Source organism: Indicator indicator, chromosome Z, assembly GCF_027791375.1.
Source record: "Indicator indicator isolate 239-I01 chromosome Z, UM_Iind_1.1, whole genome shotgun sequence".
NCBI lineage: Eukaryota > Metazoa > Chordata > Aves > Piciformes > Indicatoridae > Indicator > Indicator indicator.
Genome location: NC_072053.1, coordinates 7,306,445 through 7,317,569, shown reverse-complemented (window position 1 = coordinate 7,317,569; position 11,125 = coordinate 7,306,445). Strand labels below are relative to the sequence as shown.

Below are 11,125 nucleotides of genomic sequence, written 5' to 3'. Positions count from 1 at the left end.
CCAGATCTGTAGGAAGTAGTACTTTGCAACAAGTGTGATTTTAAAGCGATGGTTTATAGGTGGATCATAACCAGTTTTACCATGATCTGCCCCCAGATAATTGCTAACCAATTTAACCTATGTTATTTTCACACAAAGGCCAGGAATAAGCTTTGTTTAATTACTGGGAATTAATTTCTCTAATCAGATAATGTGTAGTCTGGGTGATTGTTTGCAGGCGTACACACAGTCTGGCAACAGAAGTCTGCTATGCAGGTACACAGTTCAGTGTCTGACTGCAATTCCTGCTTGAGACCACCTGCCTTTTTGCCCAGGGGTAGAAAAACAAATAAAAATCCTGTATTGTAATATTGCGTTTTAACAAGTGTTGTTATGTTAATCTTTTTCTATGAAGTGTTTAGATGCCACTGCACTTTGGTACTGATTTTTCAGTATTTTAATTGATTAGCACCTCTGTGTTTTCAGCGTTGTGCAAGTTATGTGGCCCGTTGTTGAGCTGTGTGCAGAATTTACCTGTGCTGTTTAGGTGGTTTCTCTCACAATGGTAAAGTTCAAGGTTCAGTGTACAATCTGACATGTGAAGTCTGGTGTTGAAGCTCCTGTTTGTGACAGTGTGCTGGGACAGGAAGGTAGAGAGACCCAGCTCTCTGGGCTTCTTCCTGGAATGTTATCCTTTGGCACTGGACTTCTAATTGTAGTTGTGCATCAATACTGTTGTAGAAATGAGATCCTGTGCTGCATTTTGAGCTACTGACAGATTCTTCTTCTTGTACTTTGCAGATTGCAGCTAAGGAACTAAATATTTATTGTCATCAGGATCATAACTTCATGACTGCCAGCATACCAACCCACAGATTGTTTGTCCATGTGCGACGCCTTGTAGCAAAAGGATATAAGGTTACCACTGACTTTTATTAAATGATGTTAAATACAGAATAGAACTTAAGTATCTTGCACTGATTGTAGCAGACTTATTCCAAATGAGAAGTGGAAAACTCATTACTACCTATTTTTGCTATTAGAATTGTAACTTTCCTTTGTTTCAGTGTCTCTCTTCTGGTGAGTGTTACGAAATTTAAGTAGGTGCAACCTCTGTTTTAATGTTTCTAGAATGGTTCTAGAACAATCCTCTCATTTTTTTTTTAATCAAGCCTTAGCATTTGATAATGAGAAACATATATAGGAGGTTTAGAATATGTGGAAAAAAGGACTGGTCAATCGGGAGGATTATAGAGATGTAGCCAGAGAATGTAGAGATGCAAAAAGAAAAGCAACGAGGAAAGCCAAGGCCCTCCTGGAACTGAATCTCACCGGAGGGGTGCAGGAGAACAAGAAGAGTTTTTTCAAATATATCAATGATAAAAGGAAGAGCAGGCACGAGGTGAGCCCACTGCTGGATGAGATGGGAGATACAGTAACTGATGATGCAGAGATGGCAGAGTTGCTGAATGCCTTCTTCACCTCAGTCTTCACTCCGAAGATCAGCCCTCAGGAACCTCAGTCTCTAGAAGCAAGGGAACAGAACTGGAGAGATGTGGACATTCTGCTGGTCAGTCAGGGCTCGGTTAGAGATCTCTTATACTATCTGAAGACACACAAATCCATGGGCCCTGATGGGATGCATCCACGAGTACTGAGTGAGCTGGCTGATACTGCTGCTGAACCTCTCTCCATCATCTTTGAAGAGTCACGGACAACAGGAGAGGTGCCTGATGACTGGAAGAAAGCAAATGTCACTCCAGTCTTCAAAGAAGGCAAGAAGGAGGACCCAGGCAACTACAGACTAGTCAACCTCACCTCCATCCCTGGAAAGGTGATGGAGCAGCTCATCCTGGAGGTCATCTCTAACCACATGGAAGACCAGAAAGTGATTGGGAGTAGCCAACATGGATTTACCAAGGGGAAATCTTGTCTAACTAATCTGATAGCCTTCTATGAAGTTATGCCCAAATGGGTAGATGAGGGAAGAACAATGGATAGCATATATCTTGACTTCAGTAGAGCTTTTGATACTGTCTCCCATAACATCCTCATAGAAAGGCTCAGGAGATGTGGCATAGATGGTTGATCAGGGAGGTGGATTGCAAACTGGCTCCACAACAGAGTTCAGAGGGTCATCATCAGTGGCATAGAGTCGACTTGGAGGCCTGTGGCAAGTGGTGTCCCTCAGGGATTGGTACTGGGTCCAGTTTTGTTCAATATCTTTATCAACGACCTGGATGAGAGCATTGAGAGTACCCTCAGCAAGTTCACTGATGACACAAAACTGGGGGGTTGGCTGACACCTGTCAGGCTGTGCAGCCATCCAACGTGACCTGGACAGGCTGAGAGCTGGGTGCAGGCAAACCTCATCAAGTTTAATGAGGACAAGTTCAGGGACCTGCATCTGGGGAGAAATAACAACAGGCACCAGGACAGGTTAGGGGCTGCCCTGCTGGAAAGCAGCTGCACAGAGAAAGACCTTGGAGTGCTGGTTCTGCATGGAACAACAATGTGCCCTTGTGGCCAGGAGAGCCAATGGGACCCTGGGATGTACCAAGAAAGGTGTGTCCAGCAGGTCTAGGGAAGTTCTTCTACCTCTCTACTCTGCCCTGGTGAGACCATACCTGGAATACTGTGTTCAGTTTTGTGCTCCCCAGTTCAAGAGAGGCAGAGATCTGCTGGAGAGAATCCAAGGGAGAGCCACGAGGATGATGAGGGGACTTGAGCATCTCCCCTATGAAGAGAGACTGAGAGCCCTGGGGCTGTTTAGCCTTGAGAAGACTGAGAGGGGATCTGATCAATGTCTAATAAATATGTGAGGGGTGGGTGTCAAGTGGAGGGGGCCAGGTTCTTTTCAGTGGTTCACAGTGATAGGACAAGGAACAGTGGGTTTAAACTTGAACATAAAAGATTTCAGCTGAACATGAGGAGAAACTTCTGTACAGTGAGGGTGACAGAGCATTGGACCAGGCTGCCCAGGGGGGTTGTGGAGTCTCCTTCTCTGGAGACTTTCAAAACCCAGCTGGATGCATTCCTGTGTGGACTACCCTAAGTGATGCTGCTCTGGCAGGGGGGTTGGACCTGATGATCTCTTGAGGTCCCTTCCAACCTCTGATATACTGTGATACTGTGATATATACTCTCTTGTTATTCTTCTTCACATGCTTGGTTTTCTTACACCAGCCCATTTCTTTTTTTTTTCCCTGTTGTTTATCCCTGTAATTCTGTGGCTTTCTGTTGATACCTCTCTTTTTTCTTTTCTTTTTTTTTTCTTTTTTTCCTGCTTATGAGAAAAAGACTTGTTGAATTCTCTGGAAAATGACGAATTCTAACTAAATTGTTTCAAAGTAGGACAGGAAGCAAAGGGCAGAAGTTGAGGGAGCAGTTAGAAGTGGACAGAGCATAAGGAAAAAGCAGTGACTTAATCTCATTAGTAGTTTTGATGCTAGCCTCTGCCCATCCTGCTCAGCTTTAATGATGCACTTGCAGTGTGCACGTATTAAAAGATCACCAAATTTATAAAATTAAAAAGAAAAAATCATTTATTGTCAAAGAGATAACTTTGTTTCTTGTCTGTGTGCCTGTAGGTTGGAGTAGTAAAACAAATGGAAACTGCAGCCCTGAAGGCTGCTGGAGAAAATAAAAGCTCTGTCTTCAGCCGGAAACTCACTGCTCTCTACACAAAGTCAACCCTTATTGGAGAAGATATCCTTTTCAGAGAAATTTGGTTTCACACTTTGATCTTTGGTGTATAAGAGGCCATAATTCTAGTATTATTACTTAGATGGAATATGAGTAGCTAGTGGCTGATATAAGAGCAGCAGAAGGAAATAACAGTTCCTTTAATTTTGTGTTGTGTTAAAATGTCATTCTGGCTTTATAAAGAATTTAATCTCTTCAGGGCTTTGTTTGTTGTGAAACGGCAGGGCTTGTGTTTACTGCAGTTGGTTTTGGAAGTCAGAGAGTGGACTTCATGGGTCTACAGTGTTCTGTAAGTCTTGTCTTCAAGTCTGTGTTTCACTGAACTTGGAATTCATAGTATTAGTGATTCAGGAGGCAGTGAAGGAAGAAGAATTGACTGTTTGGTGACAGATGGGCAGAGGCCAAGAGAATGAGATTTAACATCTAAATGCTGGGTTTTACACATTGGCCACAACAACCCCATGCAGTGCTACAGGCTGGGGATAAAGTGGCTGGAGAGTGGTCAGGCAGACCTGGGGGTACTGGTTGACAGTAGGCTGAACATGAGCCAGCAGTGTGCCCAGATGGCATCCTGGCCTTCATTAGGAATAGCGTAGCCAGCAGGAGCAGGGAAGTCATTCTACCCCTGTACTCAGCACTGGTTAGGCCACACCTTGAGTCCTGTGTCTAGTTCTGGGCCTCTCAATTCAGGAAAGATGTTGAGGTACTGGAACGTGTCCAGAGAAGGGCAACAGAGCTGGTGAGGGGTCTGGAGCACAAGCCCTATGAGGAGCAGCTGAGGCAGCTGGAGGTGTTTAGCCTGGAGAAGAGGAGGCTCAGGGGAGACCTTCTTGCCATCTACAACTACCTGAAGGGTGGTTGTAGCCAGGTGGGGATTGGTCTCTTCTCCCAGGTAACCAGCACCAGAACAAGAGGACACAGTAGTCTCAAGTTGTGTAGGGGGAAGATTAGGCTTGATCTAAGAAAGAAGTTCTTCACAGAAAGAATTACTGTCCATTTAATGGGCTGCCCAGGGAGGTGGTGGGGTCGACTTCCCTGGAAGTGTTTAAGAAAAGACTGGATGAGGCACTTAGTACCATCGTCTAGTTGATTAGTTAGGGTTAGGTGATAGGTTGGACTTGGTGATCTTGGAGGTCTTTTCCAACCTGGGTGATTCTGTGATAATTTACTTTAAGTGATAAAATGGTGATAAAATCAGTGGAAGCTTAAATTCTAGCTAATTAACTCCTGACTGTTGTAACAAAACCCGTGAAAACGAGACAGAAACAGCTTTTAGCCGATAATGTTATGTTCTAAATTTCTGGATTTTGTTTTCCTGTCTCCTGCCTTATCATTCCACTTCACTTTTTTTTTCTCAAACTAGTACTTGCTAGATACCGGAGTGAAAAATGTTTTTATGCTAATGCTTGTGGTGCTGCACTTAAAGGGTAGATCAGGGACACAGATAACACAGTCCTTAGATTTTGCTGGGAAGCTTCTGTGGTGCTTGCAAACTCTCTTGTAATGGTTAGCTTAGGAGTATGACCCAGCCTGGTAGATAGACACGCAGCAAGTTTTCTATGCAGCTAATCTAATGCTCTTGCTAAGATGTAGATTTTGCTTAATTCTGGGTATTGCCTTTATTTCAGTTCCTGCATATCAAGTGCATTTTTGTGCACTTGTGTACTTTATGGATATGAAGTAAAAACAACAAGGTGGAGCAGCCCATGTACAGAATCATCTGCTGGTTTAGTTTCTGACATAGCTGCTCTTGTTTGATCAGGGAGACCAAGAGATATAGTTAAGGACAGCCTTCTCCATGAGCTGATGAAGTCTATCATGTAACTGCCTGCCCTTTTCAGTCCTTATGCTGACAGTCATCTGAAGTTCACCAGAATTGTAGTAGGAGTTAAACTAATAGAAGCCAGCCAGACTTTTAGTCTAGAAGGGCCAATACAAAGCCTAGTTGAGAAGGATTTAGATCTAGAAGAACCCATGAATAATCTGCCAGAAATCTATGTACTATTTTATTTTTTTTAACATTTGTTACATGTGAACCCTTTGCTGAAGCTAGGTGAACCTGTAGATGTTGAGGAGGCAACAACAGATGTCCCTGATAACTACCTCCTCTGTATCTGTGAAAATGGAGAAAACTTAAAAGACAGGAAGAAAGGTGACATTGTTATAGGTATTATGGTAAGTTAGTTTCACCGGAAAATCTACTTTAGGGTTTGTGTGCTGTTTTTGTTGGTCATTGTTGTGTTGGGGATTGTTTGTTTGTTTCTGAGAAGTGGATGGTTATTTTCTTAAATGCATGATTGTTCTTTCATTTGTTTTTGTTTGGGTTTTGGTTTTTGTTGAGTTTGGGTGTTGGGGTTTTTTTATGTTTGTGCGTGTGTGTTTTTTGTAACAACTTGCAGTGTAGGTAAGATGTCATCTGTGTGTGAGTTGTGATGGCTTCGTATTGAAAACTACAGAAAAGGTAAGGAGTTGACAGTTGAATATTGCTAATACTGATTTTGGTGCCGTGTCACTTGAAAACATAGCTGTGTTTTAGCTAAATACAGGAAACTTTTTAATTGAGATGCTTTACTTTTGAGCTTTTAAAGTTTAAGCTTCTTTAGGGTCAGTATCTTAAACCTTTTGAGCAATTTTTTCCTCTAGAAAATACTGTTCTTTAGAGAAAGAGACTTCTTTTTTACTGTGTACACTTCAAACTTGTGGGTTTTTTTATGGTGATGGTTATAACTGTGATTGTTAAACTGGCAAAGCACAGTGACATCTGAAGCCCAATATGCTGGTAGTTCATTCACACTGCAGCTGGGAGGGAACAACGGAAGCACGTGCTAGGATGACAATTTCCAGGCTGGGCTGCATGCGCCTTCCATAGACTTCCAATTACATAGATTTGCCAAATAATGGAAGTTGAGCAGTGATGGACTGATAACAAGAGGACATTTACATTTTGGAGGTGTTGCTATCATTTACCACGACAATACTGTGGTTGTCTTTTATTACAATATCATAGATTTGAAAAGCACAATTATATTTATTGATATGCCACTTCCACTAAGTGTGTGAGTGCTATAGAGTTTTGTGCTATACACCGTATACTTTCAATAAACAGTTTGAGTCATGCAAACACTCCCAGAAAAGTGAAATACTCAATTTTTTTTTTGTTTGACAGGCAATCCAGCCAACTACTGGAGAAGTAATTTTTGACAGTTTCCGGGATTCCGCATCTCGCTTGGAATTAGAGAGTCGGGTTTTGCGCCTACAACCAGTTGAAATAATACTTCCAGCTAGCTTGTCAGATCAATCTGAAAAGCTCATCAGCAGTATAACTTCCATGAGGTATGTTCTGTCATCATTTCTGTTATTTGCTAGGTTATGGTTTGGATTTTCTGTTTTTAACTGGTCAGAAATTATATTTTCCTTCTATGTGTTACCAAAAGTGGAGTTAAAGAAAACCAAAGATAAATGAGCATACTATGTAGACTAAATATATATTGGGAGGAAAATAGAAGTATCATCACCTTTCCTATTGTAATGATAGACTGATGTATTACAGTCACATGGATGGTAGTCTTCTGACGGTCAGCTCAGTACCTTGACTTACTTCACTTACACTCTGCCCAAATTATCATCTTTTAGTTTCTTCTAGTGCTTCAGAAGTCTGATCTTAATCAGCTTAACCAGTCTGCTCCATAGGCATTCCTTTCTCCATCTGCCAGTGTAATCTGTCTTTGTCCCTTGAGGGGAGAGAAAAAATTGACTTGAAGTGGTAGGTGGGCAGTCGTCTCATCAGAAAAGCTGATTTTGTGGTACATGATAGGAAGTTACATGAATGTTGCTATACTCAGCTGTAAGGCTTTCAAGGCCATGTCTCTGTGTGGCAAGAGCGAGAACAAGGGCTGAAGATGTTTGATTTGGATTTAAGCGTCTTAAGGAAATATGTCTTGTGAAAGTGGTTCTTCATTGTTCAGTGATGGTGTGACACATTGGTGGGAAAAAGTGCTGTTGTCATACTACAGCCTTTATTTCTCTCAACTTGTATATGGACTGCAAAGCCATAAGGAATTGAAAAGGTCAAGTCCTAATTAGATGTTCTAAGCAAGCAATGTAATTTTATTTTCTGCAATGAAATGGCTTGTTAAGACTTGTACAGATAAAATACCAGATTAGGAAGTAACAAACCTTTTCCAGTTGCCAGTAGATGTACATACTGGAGCATAAGTCTGTGAAGAGTGGGGTTGTTCAGCCTGGAGAAGAGGTGACAAAGGGAAGACCTCATTGCTCTCTACAGCTCCCTGAAAGGAGCTTTTCATGAGGTGGGGGGTGGTCTTTTCTAAGGAAGAAATGATGGGAGAAGAGGAAATGGCCTCAAGTTGTTCAGGGAGGTTTGAGTTTGACAGCTGGAAAAATTTCTTCACTGAAACAGTTGTCAAGCCTTGGAATAGGCTGCCCAGGGAAGTGGTAGAGTCACTGTCCTGTGTGATGCTGAGGGACACAGGTGACCTTGGTAATCTTAAAGGTTTCTTCCAACCAAAATTACTCTATGGCTTTTTTTGCCTTGAGAATCCTTCTACTTTGGTAGGTTTCTCATCTGCAGGAGTATGCCCAAAATATTTCTAAATATGTCATGATGAAGATTAACAGTTCTTATTTTTTCTTTGTTTGGGCTGGGTGTTCTTGCTAATGTTGTGCTCTGACAGTTTTTGGAAGCCAGAGGAAGGTAAAATAATGTAATAAAGCAAGAAAGCAAGTGCACTTTTCAGGATCAAGTATTTTAGCTGTGTGTTAAAGTAATTCTCATATTTGAGAGAGTGATTTTTGTTGTTGTTTTCATTTTTTAATTGTTTTTGCTGTGTTTTGTTTTCTTTTGATTGTGGCCAGCCAAAAGTATTAGTAACTTCTCATTTCTTCTAAGAACAACAGCTAATTTTGAGAACTGAAAGCTATTTTTTTTTTCCATTCCTAAGAACATACTAGTCAGCTCTCCAGCCTAAATGTCCTTAATTACATGGGAGTGGAAAAAATATCAAACATTAATTCAATATGCATCAGTAGCCTTACTTAAAAAAATATTCAAGGATTTTCTTGTATCAAAGCTTTAACCACTAGAGGGCTCTAAAGTATTTAATATTAATTTAAGTGGTTCCAGCATGCTGCTTTGTTGCACTTTTAACTAGGCTCCATTTTTTACATACTTGCTTTTATAAAGGCAGTAATTTTATTTTCATGCATATTGAGTGGTCCGAACGATTCAATTTTAGTTATTGAGTGTTGCCTGGTAATTTTGTTCTTTGCCTGCTTCCCCCCAACACGGAGGTAAGGGAAAGTAACACACACAAAAGTCCCCTCTGAGTTGAGAAGGAAAGCTTTATTGAAAAAAACGACATGTTATCACCCCAGCAGAAAATACCAACACCCCAAGCCCAGAAACTAAAGGCAGCCTCTGGCACAAGCAGCCTTTCATGTTACAATCTGAACGTCAAGCCCCATAACACTTTGTTCCAGCCAGCATTTCAAATGTGGATGGAGCTGGCATGACAGCAGCATGGTATTGAATATCAGCAACAGATTCTATACAAGCCATGACAGTAGTGTATGTATTTCTTCGTTAAGGAACACAGTGCTTCCCTCTTCATATTTTCTTGTTGCCACCACAGTGGTGTCTAGACTCAGTAATGTCATTGACACTATTTACTGGTGTTTCTATTTTGGAATTGTGTACACTTCCACAACCAAATTTACATCAAAGAAACAGAAGGTAAAAACAGCTGAGTGGCAAGGTGCTGCTGTTCTAAATTTGCTTTTATCAGAAACAAGAATCAGAGGTTTTATAATAGCTGTTGAAAAGCAGCAGCTTGAGCTGTGCCTAAGAAAGAAGTTTGCAGTGTAAGTGAAAGATTTGGACCTGTTTTTGAAGTTCTTCATGTCTATGTGAATGTTAATGTAAGTAAAGTTAAATGCTGCTATATGGAGATTCCTCAGCTGTTTGTGCAGTTTGGTCATACAATGGAGTCTTAATTCAGTTAGTACAAAGACAGTTTGCATACTTGGGGAGGGGACCACTGATTTAAAGGAAGTTAGACTCATCCATCTTTTTGTAGAGGTTTTTGGTTAACCATTTGGATTAAATTCTGGTATTTGCTTTCCTGAGGAAGCTTTAAAAATATTTTAACATGTGGAGTAGATTTCTGTTACAAACTTCCCCATTGGTAATTTAAAACTCATGGAAGCAAATGTATTGAAATGTGTGGTATGGTTTTGTTTGTTTGCTTCTAGCATATTGTTGTTTCAGGTGTTAAATGAAATAGTCCTGTTGCCAAATGTTTTAACAGACATTGCCCATGAAAACTAGAAAGTACTATTCAAGGATGGATTTAATGAGTAGAAAGTATTATTCAAGTGCAATGACTGGAGGTCACTTTTGGTAGAGAGTCTTCTTTGAAAAGCGAAGTGTAAGTTAAAAGTACGTTATGGAAACTGGTTCAGAACAAACTGTTCTGTTGGGTGAGTTCTGTTCCCAAACCATTAGTAACATCTGTTTACAAGTACTGGCCTGGCTGGAGGAACACCTTGTAACACTTAGTTTTGTTCTTTCTAGAAAACCAAGAAAAAACTTTGGTGTTTTTTTTTTTTTTTTTGAGTACTACAGTTTTTAGAGGAGAACACTGTATTTTATATCCAAGCTCTTCTTAGTCAAGGTTGGTAGCCATCCTCTGTAGCATATTGGATGCTTTAAAAGTGGGCCTTCACTGTCTTCCTGGCATTGTTCTTCAGGCTTCTTTCCCTTTTGTCCCCTGTGCATAGCTAAGATTTTTTTTTCCTTTCTCGTGATGACATTAAGGTGTCTGTTTTCACTTGAGTGTTATAGTATTGTCTTTGGCTTGGAGTCTGCTCTCTGGAATTCACTTCTCTTTCAAGTCCATTGAGAATTAAAATCATCCTCCCTGTTCATTGGTATAACCAAATTACTTGAATCTCTCATGTAGCTGATCCCCCATCATTACATGCAATGCAGGCATTTTTTCTTTGTGTTTAAGAACTTCTCTAAATAAGGTTTCAGGTTCTGCTTACACTAAGTCAGTGCAGTGCTGATATGTGACTTTTGCCTCTAATGTCATACCAGTTGTGGTCTCTCAGGTACCTGCATTGTTCCACAGATGTGCTGCTCTCTAGTTTCAGACCTGTCGCAGTCTCTCACCACCCCCAAAGCTTTAGCTGTGGCATAGCTGGTGGGGAGATTTGACTGCTGGTTGATTGTTTCTTATTGTCCCGTGCCTCAATTGCAGTTCACCAGAAATGAAGAAAGACAAATGTCTTTTGGCCTTTTTTGTTTTGGTGCTGTTGTAGAATACACCAGTGCTTTGGGTTCCTTGCCATGGGAAGTACAGGTTAACTTGTAAGGGGTGCACAAGAGTGAGCTATAGCCTATTTATTGGTCAGTGGTGCT

At 40.9% G+C, this 11,125-nt stretch overlaps 1 protein-coding gene across 1 annotated transcript in view; it reads left to right on the top strand.

Annotated features, from left to right (window-relative positions):
* The window catches only part of MSH3 (mutS homolog 3), a 153,871-nt gene that overhangs the window by 22,387 nt on the left and 120,359 nt on the right, over positions 1-11,125 (top strand). Inside the window, exons 2-5 of the mRNA XM_054398282.1 lie at positions 781-897; positions 3,570-3,687; positions 5,714-5,859; positions 6,851-7,017. Of these exons, the coding sequence (XP_054254257.1) occupies positions 781-897; positions 3,570-3,687; positions 5,714-5,859; positions 6,851-7,017 (548 nt within the window). The remainder of the gene's footprint in view (positions 1-780; positions 898-3,569; positions 3,688-5,713; positions 5,860-6,850; positions 7,018-11,125) is intronic.